We start from the raw sequence: 16498 nt of genomic DNA on the forward strand, positions 1-16498 counted from the left end.
TCCCTTATGTAATACTCATTAATACTTGGGATATTAATGACTTAAGCATCATGTACTTGTTTCAGATGCTGAAGGGCTGCTGAGGTCGCTGACTCAGTTCTCCCACTCGGCTGCTGACACCATCATCAATGGCAGTGCCACAGCACACATGGCGCCCACTGACCATGCAGATCGTAAGCAAGCGACAAATGCCACATATAGCAGATGTACTGTCATGCTCCCTACATGGACTACACTTAACACTATTAAAACTGATGTTGTACATGGCCTGCAAATAACATGAAATCATGCATTCATGTTATCTGACCAAAATATTGGTGGGGAAAAAAAAACACATTTGAATAGTTTTCATTCTGTTAGATGACAAAAACAAAATTCAATTTTCAAAGTTGATGACAATACTGAAATAAATTTTCACAATTTTCATCTATGAATATAAATAGGTTTTATCAGTATTTTGTCATATTTTTTTCATATTCCCTATGAATCTGAAAACATTTTTTGGTATGACCTTCATTGATCACTATTGAAAACAATGTATTTTCTTCCATTTAACAATACCAAAATTATCTCATGATTATTATTATATCTCTGCCATTTAACATTAAAATATAAAACAACAAATATTATTGATAAACCATTTATTAATTATAATGAATTTTTATGAAAGTTACATTTTTTTCCATATTTTGTCCTCAAAGATTAACAAGTTATTCTGGGGGAAAAAAAGTGTTCATTATCACATTGTTACAAGTAACATTTTGGTAATTACCAAACCAATTTTTTTTTTTTTTTTTTACAATTTTTGTATTGTTAGATGACAAAAATACCATGAAATCTTTCTTTAATTTGTATTTATATTAGGGGACACTCTGTAAAACTTATTTTAATATTAATGTTAATTGACAAAAAATACTGGAACTTTCAGCCTAAACCCATTCATGATGTGCACCTCCCCTACAGGACTGACAGAGAACTGCAGAAGCTGCGCTACTGAATCTCTTCAGTACTTGAAGGCACTCAAGTCCAAGAGCACCCTGCAAAAGGCCGACCCGGCCTCCATTCAAGTCATCATCCACAAGATCCTGCGTCTGGGCCAGGCAAGCATCTGGGAGACTTGATGTGGTGTGACATGACACGGTTTCTCAAGTTGTTTTTTCGCTTGTAGGAGCTGCGACCAAAAGGCATGGACATCCGCCAGGATGAACTAGGAGACCTGGTTGACAAGGAAATGGCTGCAACATCTGCAGCGATCGAGGAGGCCGTTCGCAGAATTGATGTTAGTAGTACCAATAGGAAAGTAGTAGTTGTGGTGTTGGTTTGGTATGAACTGAGTGTGGGTGGGTGCATATATTCGTTCAGATGGGTCTTCCTTTGGTGTGGGGATGTGTTGTGGGTGGATAAATGTGTTTGTTCGGCTGGGTGTTACTCCTCTTTGTGTGTGTGTGGGGGGGGGGTCTCGAGTGTATGTGTGTGTTCATTTAGGTGTATGTCTGCATGTTCCTGGGTGTAAGCATGGGTGTTCTGTCTTCGGTGTGTGTGTGTGTGTGTGTGTGTTTAGGGGGGGTCTTGAGTGGGTGTTTGTAGCCGGATGGGAGTTGTTTTTTCGCTGTGTGGGAGGTTAACGGGGGAGGAGGGGGGGTTGTTTTTGAGTAAGTGTGGTCATTTGTTGGTGGGTGAGCTGTTTGTGTTCGTTTGTTTGTAATTGGTTGTTTGCATGTCTGGATTCTCTAGCGGGTGTGTGTGTGTGTATGTTCTTTTGTGTGCTTGTGGGTGGGTAGCTATTGTTTTTCATGCGTGTGTGTTCTTCAGTGACCTTGTTATTGCAAATCCGAGTAATTCACTTCTCCTTGTGGTCACAGGAAGTGATGAATCAGGCGCGTAAGGACACGTCGGGAATTAAGCTGGAGGTCAACGAAAGGTTTGTTCACTGGAACTCAAAACATCGCTGCCATGTTACCCTTGCGCTGTTAAAATTAATGGGGTGTTTAATGCATCGATGGCCTTTCAGACCTTTCCCACATTGTGTGGGTGCCTTTCCTTGCTCCATTACAGCAAGATGCAGTATTTACTGTAGTCCTGGTAATTCCTAATACAGTATGTACTTTTTTTTTTTTTTTTTTTTTTTTTTTTTTGTAGAATCCTGAACTGTTGCACAGACCTAATGAAGGTATGCTTTGCTTTTACATCAAACTCAACCTAACATTTTTTTGTCATCCTCAGTGTGTGTTTTTGGTTCTCTCTCGTGTAGGCCATCCGCATGCTGGTCCTTGCCTCCACGGAACTGCAGAAAGAGATTGTGGAAGGTGGCAGGGTGAGTGGCGTCGGCCTCAACAAGTACTTCCATGTGCATGTTTTACAATAATCCAATTCAGTGAATATGTTTTCAGGGTGCAGCCTCCATCAAGGAGTTCTATGCCAGAAACTCGCGCTGGACCGAGGGCCTCATCTCTGCAGCCAAGGCCGTGGGCTGGGGGGCCACAGAGATGGTGTAAGTTGAACTTGTCAGTCTTCTCATTATTTTTAAATCAGAGAACCAATCAGGTGTTTTTCACCTGTTCACCGACAGGGAATCAGCTGACAAGGTGGTGCTGCACACCGGCAAATATGAAGAGTTGATCGTCTGTTCCCACGAGATCGCTGCCAGCACAGCGCAACTGGTCGCCGCCTCCAAGGTAATGGCAAAAAAGCGTCACTGTACATCAAACATGTTGGGTGTGCGTGCGTCACTTGCGTGTGTGACACGATGTTACCAATTGTGGTGGTCAGGTGTACTTTTCTGTGTTTTCAGGTAAAAGCGGACCGTCACAGTAAGCGGCTGACGGTGCTCCAGCAGGCCTCTCGCCTGGTCAATGAAATGGCTGCCAAAGTGGTGGCCTCCACCAGGACGGGACAAGACGATCTGGAAGACAAGGGTATGCAGGCTCAGTCGCGTCTTTCCTTAAACAAGCTGAAGTGTGATGAGGCTCGATCCAGTTTTGTGTTCTGCCTTCTGCAGATCCCATGGATTTCTCTGGGTTGTCGCTCATCAAGTTGAAAAAAGAAGAAATGGAGTCACAGGTAACGTATGGCGAGATCGAATTCTGATTGAATTGTTGGCTCCACTGATGTGATTTTGGGTGGCTTTATCTTTTTAAAACATTGGTCATAAGGAAATCACCTGATAAATTAAAAGTGGTGGCGCAACTTCCTTTACTTTACTTTTTCTCCAAATGAATGAATGCAATCAAATTTCATGTTTAAATTGATTTGGGGGGGTTAATTTTTTTTTTTTCATTCTATATTTAGATTTTAAAACCTGAAAATTTTAATTCTATCTATATTCTGTTAGGTTTTGGAAATGGATATATTTTTAAATGTTAGTGCTGTGAAAAAGTATTATCCTCTTTCTCAAATTGTTTTTGCTTAGTTTCCACACTTTAAGATTAGCACACAAATGTTAATATCCAACAAATATAATCCAAGTAAACTGAAAATGCTGTTTTAAAATGATTTCATTCATGAAGGAAAACTATTCAAAGTTGCTTGGCCCTGTAAATATATATATTTGTGTTATAACACAAATGTCAATCATGATGGTGGTAATGTGATGGTCTTGGGCTGCTTACTTCTTTCTGGTGTTGGACAAATTGCTGTGATGGGAACCATAAATCATACATGCAAATCAGCTTTTTGGTGAAAATTGACATTTTGAACTTAAAAAAGGCCATTTACGTCACATAAAATAATGATTTTAGTCAATTCTTTTCTAGAATGAAGGTGAGTGTGGCACAGCTTTAAGCAGGCATCAGGTGGAGTTGGAGATGGGCCTGACTCAACTTGCATGCCAAAGCAAATAAAGAAATGAGGCAGATTACATTTTAATCTAAAATATGTACATCAACAAATACTTGAGCACTGCTTGAGGCCTTCCAAATTGCTTAATTTATATTCTAAAATCCCCCAAATTCTCTGTTGGGGCCCAGGGATCTCAACCCCCCCAAACTCACACTCTTAAACAGAAAATACTAAAACTGAAATGATGGAAAACTAAGAATTTCAGAAGGGGACTAATGCTTTTTCACAGCACTTTAAATATATATGTTTTATTTTGTTCATATTTAATTGTAAGATTAATTTTAAAAATCTGTATTTTTTTAGGGGGGGGGGGGTTACAGGAAAAAAAAATCCTTTCCATGTCTACTTTTTACTTTGAAATAACTACAGTGGATAAAATGGATGAAAGGGATTCCTGGCATCATCTCAGATGACGTCAAGCCAGAACTCGCGGAGCAAAAGAAACAATCATTCGCATTTACATTCACAGTAAAATTACAAATAATTCACAGTAAAGAAAATAAGTATTTGAACACAGATTTTCTATTGGTTTTAGGTCTGGAGACTGGCTAGGCCACGCCAGAACCTTGATATGCTCCTTACGGAGCCACGCCTTGGTTTTCCTGGCTTTGTGCGTCGTGTCATCGTCATGTTGAAAGACCCAGCCACAGCCCATCTTCAATGCTCTGACTGAGGGAAAGCGGTTGTTCCCCAAAATCTCACAAAACATGGCCGCGGTCATCCTCTCCTTAATACAGTGCAGTCGCCCTGTCCCATGTGCAGAAAAACACCCCAAAGCATGATGCTACCACCCCCATGGTTCACACGAGGAATGGTGTTCTTGGGATTGAACTCATCATTGGTCTTTCTGACCAAAAAGTTCCCTTTTGGTATCATCTGACCACAAAACTTTCTCCCATGACTCCTCTGCCTCTTCCAAATGGTCATTGGCAAATTTAAGATGGGCCTTGACATACGTTGGTCTTAAGCAGGGGAACCTTCCGTGCCATGCATGATTTCAAATCCTGACGTCTTGGTGTATTACCAACAGTCCCCTTGGAAACGATGGTCCCAGCTCTTTTTAGGTCCTTGATCAAGTCCTGTCGTGTAGTCCTGGGCTGATTCCTCACCTTTCTAAGGATCATTGAGACCCCACTAGGTCATATCTTGCATGGGGCTCCACTCCGATTGAGATTGACCGTTATGTTTAGCTTCTTTCATTTTCTAATTATTGCTCCTTTTTTCACCAAGCTGCTTGGCAATTTCTCCGTGTGCAGTTGTACAATTTTGTCTCTGCCTTTGGACAGCTCTCTGGTCTTGGCCATGTTACAACTTTGAGTCTTACTGATTGTATGGGGTGGACAGGTGTCTTTATGCAGCTTACGACCTCAGACAGATGCATCTGATTCAGGATAATACGTGGAGTGGAGGTGGACTTTTAAAGCCGGACTAACAGGTCTTTGAGGGTCACAATGCTAGCTGATAGACAGGTGTTCAAATACATATTTTCAGCTGTACCACACAAACAAATTGTTAAAAAGTCATACATTGTGATTTCTGGATTTTTCTTTTTAGATTATCTCTCTTACTGTGGACATGAACCTATGATGAAAATTTCAGACCCCTCCATGATTTCTAACTGGGAGAACTTGCAATATAGCAGGGTGTTCAAATACTTATTTTCTTCACTGTACATCTGAAATTTGGTGCATAAAAAAACAACTCAAGTGCAGGGGTTGAACCGCAACTTTTTTTTAAAATCATGATTATTTTTAAACAGACTTATCATTAAGTACAGTGTGTGAGTACTTTTGCCACGTGTGCCCTCAGGTGAAGGTGCTGGAGCTGGAGTCTCAGCTGGATAACGAGCGTCTGCGTCTGGGCGAGCTGAGGAAGCAGCATTACTCTCTGGCCGGAGTACCCCTGGACCAGCTCCAGCTTGACGACGGCGACCCCTCCATGCTGGTGTCCATGTCTCCCAAATTCAACAAGCCAGCGCTCATGAAGAAGCCCGCACTGGCCCAGAAACCCAGCGTCCTGCTCAAGTCTCCGGTAAGTCTGTCTTTGAAAACATTAATAATGCTGTATTTACAAAAGAGTGGCTGAGAAGAAGGACAATAAAATTTCTGTGGTAGGCATGGCAACGTACTTTAGGCTGTTTGACTATTGGCGGATGAGACAGCCCTTATTTAGATAAATTGTTAAATCATAAATAAAAATCATAGAATGCCAATTTAACAGTATATTATAACACAATAGTTTTGTTAATATTATTATAGCCTATACTTTATAAATTATTTTTGGGAATTTTATTCTCATTCTCATTTTATTTATTTTTCTTTGTTAGGAATTGTTTCATTTTTATTTTTCAAAATTTTGGATTTGTCCAGTAGTTTTTGTATTAATATTCTGGTTGACAATTTTTAGCAGGGGGTCATATTTTTTTGTATTTTTTTTTCAATTTTCCAACTTTAAATTATATTAGGTTTTTAAATTCTTGCATTTTTGTATATATTTTAAAAACGAGTTTTTTTAAATTAAGTATTTTTTAAACATCTTTTTTCCTTCAAAATACTGTAACTTTTTTTTTTTTTTTTGCAGTTCAAGTGAGATCAGAGGCACAAGGAGACATCCACCACCATTGGAAACTGTAAAAGGCATTAAGGGAAGATGAGGGGGGGGGAACCCTCAATGCTTGCTGACAATCCTGCTCTTCTATTCATATTTGTTTTTCCAACCTGGACCTGAATTGCATTATTTTTATTTTGACTCCTACCTACACACTACATTATTCCATCATTCTATTTTAGGGTTTAGCAACACAATCAACAAACAGGGTAGTATTTTACATCAGGATAAAGACTGTAAATGCTGCTTTCAGTGTAGTAATAAGGCTCTGGATCGAAGTCATAGCTTTAACCTTTGTTTTTGGGGAGGGGGGTGCGGCAAAAACCTCCACGGTGAACATCGTTTCATCTTATTAGTGAAACGTTAACTGGGTGGCCTTGGAATGTACTGCACTGATGATTCATTTATATTCATCCATATGGTTGTACAGCATGTCCATCAAGTGTAATATATCGAGCTCATCTCTAATAGATTACACGTACACTACATGTAGTTGCTTCTATGATGAATGTGGCCGTTTATAATCTCTGGGAGTTTTTCCATACAGGGTCCTTATGATAATTAATTTCACCCATTTAAGATGTTCTATTTCCTTCGTTCACCCTTTCAGATCTAGTTGAAAATATATTTTAGCGAAGGTCTCCTTGTTCCAAGTGTTAAATGTCCAGCAAACTAAATAAATGTTTAATTTAAGGACTTTTTATTTTTCAACAATCTGCATAAACACATTTGCTTTATTTCTAATTCAGTTTGAATGTCCATCCATCCATTTTCTGTTGCCACCTATCTTCACAAGGGTTGCGGGAGGGCTGGATCCAATCCCAGCTATCTTCGGGCAGGAGGCAGGGTGAGACCCTGAACTGCTTCCCAGTCAATGGGAGGGCACATGGAGACAGACAACAGTCACGCTCAAAATCACACCTAGCTGCAATTCAGGGTCTGCAAATAATGTTGCATGTTTTGGGGATGTGGGAGGAAACCGGAGTGCCCGGAGGAAACCCACGTAGGCACGGGGAGAACATGCAAACTCCACACAGGTAGGGCTGGGATTGAACCCGGGTCCTCAGAACTGTGCGGCCAATTAAAATGAAATAAAAATATGCCTCAGTGGAAGTAAATCGTTTTTTTTTTTGTTTTTTTTTTTTTTTCATTTTTACAGTTAAAAAAAAAAATATTCAAAACTTTCCTTTTAAGTTTTGTTCAGTTAAAAACTAATCTCTACAGGTCTTGTGTGAATGGTTAGGGTAAAACAGCTACGTTTACTTGTTTTGTTTTATTTGGATTTGTTCAGATTTAAAGAATTAAGTGAAATTTAATTAGTGTTTTTTTTTTGCCCAAATTTACACATTTCAATACATAATACCTACAAACGATCACCACACAATGTGTGAAATTCAATCTGGCGATGGTAAAGTTTCTACACAATATAAAATACACATAAAAACCCACAATATTCAAAACTTATTTTTGTAATTAAAAAATGGTTTACAAAATACTAGAGCATGGGTTCATTGTTTTGCACGTTATGATTATTAAAATATGAATGTCTAAGATTTAGAGCATTCATGTTTAGTAAACCAGAAGCAAGGACTAGACTTCTTATCCCTGTTGTCCCTTTTACGTGGCTGCTGAAATATGATTCTGACATGCGCGGTAGCACAGCGTGGACGGGGAAAATTGGCACCTCCAGGAGCTCTTGTGAAAATCTCGACTCCCGTTCAGTTTTATAATTTAGACAGTTCATGACGTCGTCGCGGACAGAAATATAATGCGTGCTTGCTTATTAACATATCGCAGTGGTATATTGGGCTTAACTCGTTTAAATTAACGTTGCGGGGGAGTCGTTAACTTGATATGCACGAGCTTTGTTGTTGACATTGAACGCGACATCTAAAGTTGAACCTGTCAACAAACTCGACCAAAAAAAAAAAAAAAGAGTTCCTCTCCGTCTAGCATTCCTTGAGGTTCTTTAACTCGTGTTTCCGCTTTAAAATGTGACAAAACTGTTTCGTGTAGGAAGACGAAGAGTCCGGGATTTTTATTCTTATTTATTTGATCGTGGTTGACGTATCATGTCTGCGCTGGAGAGACCCTGCTCCGAGTTGACCGTGTTGGACGTGTACGACATCGCGGCGGCCCTGGCGCGGGAGTTCGAACGCACCATCGAGCGCTTTGGCTGCGAAGCGCTGGCCGGCGTGGTTCCCAAGGTGGTCCGCGTCCTGGAGCTCCTGGAGACGCTGGTGGGGAGCGGCGGCGGCGGCCAGGAGGCCGACGAGCTGCGGCGGGAGTTGCTCCGACTGCAGCAGGAGCGCAGCGACAGGACAGCCCAGGAGAGGAAGCACCACCAGGTACCGACCAAGATTTTATATAGGTGGTGGAAGTACACATAATTTACGTACCCGTACGGATACTTTAATTACAAACGACTATTCAACTACAAAGAGCTTGAATAAAAGTTCAAGTAATGCCATTTCTAACTTGAGAAAAAAGTACCAGCTCAGGACTTCGGGCTTGTTCTTCCAGGGGTTTACAATCAGTTATGGGTGTAGGAAGTGCCCGTTGCGACAAAAAAAAAGTGCACAAAAATGGTTTACCTCTTTTTTTTTTTTTTTTTTTTTTTTTTTTTTTACTAACTAGTTTCCTTTTGACAAAGTTGAGAATCGACTAACAAAAAAAGTAAGATTAGTTAATGATGTCAACTGAAAGAAAATTACACCATACCTGTATAGTTTTTCAGACTGAGAAGTTTTGGTCTGTTGGATGCTGACACTGCTGTTGCCTCAAAAATCATTCTTGTAGCAGACAAAACAATATCTTAACACCATGGATAGGGACTTTCTTGCTTTTTCAAATCTGTTATATCTTCGGTTTGTGTTCTGCCGTAATCAATCAATGATGGTAAAATTGACTATCACCATCCCTAGAGGTTGAAAAAAAATAGAAATTTGTGTCAAGGAAGTGTGCTGAATGAACACATCTCGACAGATAACTGTATGTCGAGGGTGACCTAAATTTAGCCTGGGTTGTTCAGGAGAGTCTTTGATGTGTACAACCAGTGCATTTCTCCCCAAAAAATCAGGTCTTTTAAAAGCCATTATGAACTTAATGTTGTAGTGTTTTTTTTTTTAAAAGAAAGTGTTTTGGGACCACAATTTCTAGTCTATGTACAGTATTTGCAATTTAATCTATGAACTATGACAGATATTTAAAAAAAATCTGGGGATGTTAATTTATTTTCTATTACATTTATGTCTCCTTTCAGCTTTTCAGATTTTTTTTTTTTTTTTTTTTGATCATATGGCTTTTATGGCTTGTCGTGTTTTCTCAGGGTACCTGTATGGTAAAGTGTTGATTGTACACACTGAGGGCGTGCACCACACAGCATTTTGACAGACATAATGTTTTGTTCTGTTTTTTTTTTTTTTTTGCAGGAGTTGGAGGAGGTGGAGGACGTGTGGAGAACAGAGGTTGACGAGCTTCTCTCACAGATTGCTCAGCTGCAGGCGGAGAACAAAAAACTGCTTGCCAGTCGAGCACTCAGCCAAGTTCCTGTCGCGGATCGAGACCCGCACCACCAGGAGGAGGGTGGGTTGGTCGCATGACCAAGAAAATAAGTATTTGAACACCCTGCTATATTGCAAGTTCTCCCATTTAGAATCATGGAGGGGTCTGAAATTTTCTTCGTAGGCGCATGTCCACTGTGAGAGAGATAATCTAAAAAGAGAAATCCAGAAATCACAAAGTATGATTTTTTTTTTTAAGGATTTATTTGTGTGATACAGCTATAAGTATTTAAACACGTGAGAAAACCAATGTTAATATTTGGTACAGTAGCCTTTGTTTGCAATTATAGAGGTCAAATGTTTCTTGTAGTTGTTCACCAGGTTTTCACACACTGCAGGAGGGATTTTGGCCCACTCCTCCACGCAGATCTTCTCTCGATCAGACAGGTTATTTACAAATATATACAAAATATTTTCTATTGTGTTTAGGTCTGGAGACTGGCTAGGCCACGCCAGAACCTTGATATGCTTTTTACGGAGCCACTCCTTTGTTTTCCTGGCTGTGTACTTCGGTTCATCGTCATGTTGAAAGACCAAGCCACGACCCATCTTCAATGCTCTGACTGAGGCAAAGAGGTTGTTCCCCAAAATCTCACAAAACATGGCCGCGGTCATCCTCTCCTTAATACAGTGCAATCGTCCTGTCCCATGTGGAGAAAAACACGCCCAAAGCATGATGCTAGCACCCCCATGCTTCACAGTAAGGATGGTGTTCTTGGGATGGAACTCATCATGTCTTCATCCAAACACGGTTCATGGAATTATGACTAAAAAGTTCAATTTGTTCTCATCTGACCACAAACCTTTCTCCCATGACTCCTCTCTAAGACACCTCTTTAGTCTTGGCCAAGTTATAAGTTTGACTCTTACTGATTGTATGGGGTGGACAGGTGTCTTTATGCAACTAACGACCTCACACAGGTGCATCTGATTCATGGAGTGGAGGTGGACTTTTAAAGGCGGACTAACAGGTCTTTGATGGTCGGAATTTGAGCTGATAGACAGGTGTTCAAATACTTATTTGCAGCTGTATCACACAAATAAATCGTTAAAAAAATTCTACATTGTGATTTCTGGATTTTTGTTTTTAGATGATCTTTCTCACAGTGGACATGCACCTACGATGAAAATTTCCGACCCCTCCATGATTTCTAAGTTGGAGAACTTGGAATAGAGCAGGGTGTTCAAATACTTAATTTCTTCACTGTATTTATTGTTTCTTATACACATTTACTGTATACACTAGTGCGTTGAGGTTCCAACTCATAATTTGTTTTTTTTTTGGAGCTACAAGCCGTCATCCGGAGATTTTTTGCTTTAACTTCTCGGCGCAGGTTTAAGATAAGTGTTGTATGGTGGCAGTGAACTCAACTCATCTCACATCAAAATATGAAGCACTTTTGTAGACAGTGAACAATACATAAAAAAGGGGCTTGAAGCTTTTTGTTTACACTCCCAGTGGAGGTTTACTGTCATAAACTGGCAAATAAAGAGAATTAAATGTGCGTTTAAAGCAACCAAAGCTTAGGCTTTCAGTCTACATGCAGAGTGTTCATGCTAATTAGCATCTACCCTTCGAGCAGTGGACTGAGCACAAATGTTGCAGCTACCTGTTTAGAAAGACAATATGACCACTCACAGTGTAACATTCTCTACCCTCTGAGAAGAATGACTAATATTAGTTCTGTACTGACGAGCTGCGAGGATTTACAATGTCTCAGTGAACACTCTTTGCATCTAACAGGAGAACTCAGTGCTACTCACTAGCAGGACCTATCAGCTCTCTGGCCATAACTCAATGACCATTCATACAATTGTTTCAAAAATATTGTAGAGTTCTTCAGTGCGCACATTCTGGCAGGTCCTGCGTACGGGGCGCCGTTTACTTTACATGTAGTCACCTGGGAACGGACATTTTGTGTTTGCATGTTGCCACTGAAATAGGAGCGGCCAAATGAGGTGGGGGCAAACTAGTAAGGGGGCTATTTTTGTCGTGTTGAGAAGAACTATATATACTACCATTTGTGCGCACACACACACGGGGAAAAGTTATATTTCCCCTTGTCCTATTTGTAAATATACAGTATTTACTTACAGGGACGTCGCAGATGGAAAAGCAGGCGATGACCAGGCTGAACGAGTTGCTGGAGAAGCAGAGGGATGAAATCCGGGCCAAAGACCACCAGCTGACACTGAAAAATGAAGACATTGAGGCGGTGCGCATCTTTGCAGACCAAAAAAAAAAATGTCTCAAGAAGCAAGTCTGTAAAAGACTCATGAAGAGATGACGGCCATTTTGGCTTGAAGCGGACATTTAAGAATCATTTCCTATGGGTCTCTAGTTCTTCTTTTTCTTTCTTTTTTCTTAAAAAATAAGTCCTTGGAGCCAGTTTCGCATAGAAACATTTAATTTCATAGACATAAGTAGACCTGCAAAAAGTACAGCAAACTTATGTCCAAAAAGACAATTTGGTCTTATGTGACAATTTTAGGCTCATTTGCAGGAGTCCTTCAATTATCAAGGGGAGGGGAATTCAACCCCCCTAGACCAAATCTCACTTGGCAATGTGAAATTTGGTAGGGGGGGGTGGGAGTCTCACAATTCCATTTCCGCAGTCACCTGATTTGGTTTGGTCGACAATTTTTAAGATCACCCGGTTCATTTCCAGGATCCTATGCCACGCCTGAAAAGATCCAAGTCGGACATTTTTCTTCACTATCCGTCTGTGTTGTTTTGTGTCCAGCTCCAGATGCAGCAGCACCGTCTGATTCGGATCAACCAGGATCTCCGTCACAGGCTGGGCAGGATGGAGGCACACGGCGCCGAGGCCGTGCGGCGGCGGGCCGAGCTGGAGGCGGCGGCTCGGGCCCATCGGCGGCAAACTGACGCCCTGCGGCACGAGTTGAGGTGCCTAAGGAAGGAGCGGCAGGAGTGGGAACTGGAGAGGGAGCTGGCCAAGATGGAGGAGAGCCTTCCATCCGTGTCCGCCTCTAAAGGGTCTCCGCAGGTGAGCTGGAATGGTTTTCGTTGCATTTAAAAATGAGCCACTCTGGTTTTGTGTTGTCATTTTGAAGTAAAATGCAGAAATGAGTGTCACTGATGGTGTAGTGGTCCACTTGCCCGACCTGGGTGCAGGCAGGCAGGGTGGGTTCAGTTTTTTTCCTGATATATTCTTAGTCTAGCTACTTTTTGTTTCCTGTTTTGGGGTTGTTGTTTTTTTTTTAGCCTTAATGCCTCAGCTGCGGTCTGCCTCTCATGTTTTGTTGTCTCCCTTCCATGTCCCACGTGGAGGCGTCCAAATGCGGCGTCAAGGCAGACTCTGTGTGGGTGGAGTGCGGCGGAGATCATGACCATTTGGAAAACATTTCCAACTTTCTCTGCAACTCAGCGCGCGGAGATGTGAACAGAAGTCAGCAGGACACGGACAAATCCGTATCGCTTCTGGTAAGACAGAACAACAACAACAATAATAATGATGATAAAGACATCCAGCACGCTGAATGATTGATTTGCGCATCTGCCTCACGGTTATGAGGACCCGGGTTCAAACGCGGTTTCCTCCTACAACCCCAAAATGCGCGGTAGTTTAATTGGCGACTCTAAATTGCCCATAGGTATGTATGGTTTGTTGCTATGTGCCCTGTGATTGGTTGATGACCAGTTCAGGGTGTAATATTGATTTGTTAACACCATTTTGTTGGGTTAAGTAATCACAAGGTTGAAATCCCGAGTTCTTATTTTTTTTCGGTTAGTATTTTTTGTAATACTTTTCAATTTTTAAAATTGGAAATATATTTATTTTGTACTGTCTAGTTTTTTTTCTGGCAGAAATCATTTTTTCCCCACTTTTTTTTCATTACCATTTTTTTTTTTTTTAAGTTGAGAAAATGCTTATGCCTCATCGGTGTCTATGTGAAGGCATCGATGCTTTACGCAGTGTTTCTTGTTTTTTCATCCCATTTCATTTTACATTGGCTTTTGCCGGTATCGTGTGACATGAAAGTTACCGCACTTTTTTTTTTTTTTTTTTGCCAAAATGCTGAGTTCTGGCGCGTATGCTTCAAAATAAAAGTCTCCGATCCAATCAAAGAAAAAAATAGTAATCGAGAATTATTTGGAACCGGAATTGAAATGAGGAACTGAAATCGCGAGCGGAATCGCTCAAATCGATGCCCAACCCTAATAAAACTGTAACAAATCATTTGTCTAAGATGTTGGATATTGTTTTTCTTTCTCAAATGTTCGATTAACATTTTTAATATTATATTTTGCGTATGTTTTTCATTTTTTGCTAACATTTTGGTTTTTCTTTTATTTTGTGTTTGTTTTCATTATGATTATTTTCCCAATATTTGTTGTTATATTTGTGTTTTGTATTATCCGCAGGAGGAGGAGGAGGAGGAGGTGGTAGCGACAGCGGTGGAGGAGAGGGAGGAGGAGGAAGAATCAGAGTCAGACACCCCTCAGTTTACCCTGCAGGAGTTCCGGGATGTCCTGCAGGAGCGAAACCAACTTAAGGCTCAAGTGTTCCTCCTGGAGGAGGAGCTAACATATTACAAAAGGTACATTTTGAACAAAAAAAACCCCAACAACCCTATTTGGTCAAAAATCACTTTGCAGCAAATCCTATTGAAGTCACCTTGAGTAATTATTCATGAATACGTCAAGGTAGTGGCAAGGGCTATGCATATCTAATCTCTGCGTACTTTTAGTTTGGCAAATTTTGCTGGAATGTTGCCAAAATTCCATCCACACCTCAAATTGAAGTCCCGGATGAGAGCTTTCCATACGTGTGATTAATATTTGTCAATGTGGCGACAAAATGACTGAAAATGAGATTTCACGTCCCCCCACTCTTCAGCGAGGACATGGACGAGGATGTCAGCTGCCTCCTCGGTACGTCACCGCCGCCCCCGTCGTGCAGCGCCTCCTCAGATCAGCCAGAATCTGGAATACGACGCCTGTGAGTGTCACACATTCACACGAATCTCCTCCAAAACAGTGTACGAACGTCTGAGAATCGTTGCTTCTATTTCCAGGATCTTCACAGCTATCATGCCCATGGTCGCTGCCGGGTTAATCGGGGACGACCCGACGTTGTTGCCAATCAGACGCCTTGTTTCGTTTGTATGACCTTTTCAATTACGCTACTCGCAGAAAGTTAGAGTGTTGGGATTTATGCAATACTTTTTAGCTAATGGTTGGGGAAAACGGAAGACACTATTTGTTACAAATATATTTATATTGGAGAACGACAGTGAGCCAACTCCATGTTTATTGTTTTACAGGAAGAGTGATTTAAAAATGTAACAGTGCAATAAAATGAGGAATTTTAATCTATTACTTCTGGATATTTGTTTTGACTGAAATCGTTTTCCTCAGATTTCTGTTTGTTCCAAACTTCCTTCAAATGTATCCCTATTTCACAGAAGATCACAAATTACTAACATAGAGACAAACTAGCACCACAGCTAAAGCACTACAGTACATAGTTTGAGTCTTCTGTCAATCTCCAGAAAGTACTTTGTGGGGTGTTGGCCTGGTGAATCAGAAGATGTGCTGAGTGCGACAATTGACTTCCCATTTATGTCAAAATTGGCACTAAACCTTGGTTTAGTCAACAATTCATCTGCTAGATATACCTCGTCATTTTTGCAATTTAAGTGGCAAGAACGGGATTCCTGGCATCATCTCAGCTGACTTCAAGCCAGAACTCGTGGGGCAAAAGAAAGAATCACTCGCATTTACATTCACAGGAAAATTACAAATAATCTACAGTGAAGAAAATAAGTATTTCAGCACGCTGTTATATTGCAGGTTCCCCACTTAGATATCATGGAGGGGTCTGAAATTTTCATCGTAGGTGCGTATCCACTGTGCGAGAGATAATCTAAAAACAAAAATCCAGAAATCACAATGTATGATTTTTTTTTTTTTAAAGAATTAGTATTTGTGTTGTACAACTGCAAATAAGTATTTGAACACCTGAGAAAACCAATGTTAATATTTGGTACAATAACCTTTGTTTGCAATTACAGAGGTCAAATGTTTCCAGTAGTTGTTCACCAGGTTTGCACATACTGCAGGAGGGATTTTGGCCCACTCCTCCACGCAGATGATCTCTCGATCAGACAGGTTTTTGGACTGTCATTGAGAAACACGGAAATCCAAATATTTTCTATTGGGTTTAGGTCTGGAGACTGGCTAGGCCACGGCAGAACCTTGATATGCTTTTTACGGAGCCACTCCTTTGTTTTCCTGGCTGTGTACTTCGGTTCATCGTCATGTTGAAAGACCAAGCCATGACCCATCTTCAATGCTCTGACTGAGGCAAAGAGGTTGTTCCCCAAAATCTCACAAAACATGGCCGCGGTCATCCTCTCCTTAATAAAGTTCAGTCGTTCTGTCACATGTGCAGAAAAACACCCCCAAAGCATGATGCTAGCACCCCCATGCTTCACAGTAAGGATGGTGTTCTTGGGATGGAACT

General features: G+C 40.8%; 2 protein-coding genes across 2 annotated transcripts in view; both read left to right on the plus strand.

Moving 5' to 3' along the window:
* hip1rb (huntingtin interacting protein 1 related b) overlaps positions 1-7141 on the plus strand; it is a 40436-nt gene extending 33295 nt beyond the window's left edge. The window contains exons 20-31 of the mRNA XM_061817714.1: positions 66-173; positions 964-1100; positions 1169-1279; positions 1863-1921; positions 2140-2170; positions 2252-2314; positions 2391-2491; positions 2570-2675; positions 2792-2915; positions 2999-3060; positions 5647-5868; positions 6418-7141. Coding sequence (XP_061673698.1) covers positions 66-173; positions 964-1100; positions 1169-1279; positions 1863-1921; positions 2140-2170; positions 2252-2314; positions 2391-2491; positions 2570-2675; positions 2792-2915; positions 2999-3060; positions 5647-5868; positions 6418-6426 — 1133 coding nt within the window. The 3' untranslated portion in view covers positions 6427-7141. The remainder of the gene's footprint in view (positions 1-65; positions 174-963; positions 1101-1168; positions 1280-1862; positions 1922-2139; positions 2171-2251; positions 2315-2390; positions 2492-2569; positions 2676-2791; positions 2916-2998; positions 3061-5646; positions 5869-6417) is intronic.
* A 948-nt stretch (positions 7142-8089) lies between these two features.
* Positions 8090-15912, plus strand: LOC133499914 (RILP-like protein 1). Its single transcript, XM_061818343.1, has 8 exons — positions 8090-8792; positions 9876-10029; positions 12105-12223; positions 12752-13015; positions 13300-13452; positions 14395-14570; positions 14870-14971; positions 15048-15912. Exons 1-8 carry the CDS (start codon positions 8517-8519, stop codon positions 15139-15141), a joined length of 1338 nt encoding a protein of 445 aa, XP_061674327.1. The 5' UTR covers positions 8090-8516; the 3' UTR covers positions 15142-15912.
* Positions 15913-16498: the final 586 nt, after the last annotated feature.

Source organism: Syngnathoides biaculeatus, chromosome 4, assembly GCF_019802595.1.
Source record: "Syngnathoides biaculeatus isolate LvHL_M chromosome 4, ASM1980259v1, whole genome shotgun sequence".
Taxonomy (NCBI): Eukaryota; Metazoa; Chordata; class Actinopteri; order Syngnathiformes; family Syngnathidae; genus Syngnathoides; species Syngnathoides biaculeatus.

Bases quoted from the DNA above. Each gene is read 5' to 3' on its own strand.
- LOC133499914 (XM_061818343.1), top strand. From the start codon at position 8,517: ATGTCTGCGCTGGAGAGACCCTGCTCCGAGTTGACCGTGTTGGACGTG. The intron at 8,793-9,875 runs GTACCGACCAAG...TTTTTTTTGCAG, and splicing joins AGGAGAGGAAGCACCACCAG to GAGTTGGAGGAGGTGGAGGA. The intron at 14,972-15,047 runs GTGAGTGTCACA...TTCTATTTCCAG, and splicing joins GAATCTGGAATACGACGCCT to GATCTTCACAGCTATCATGC.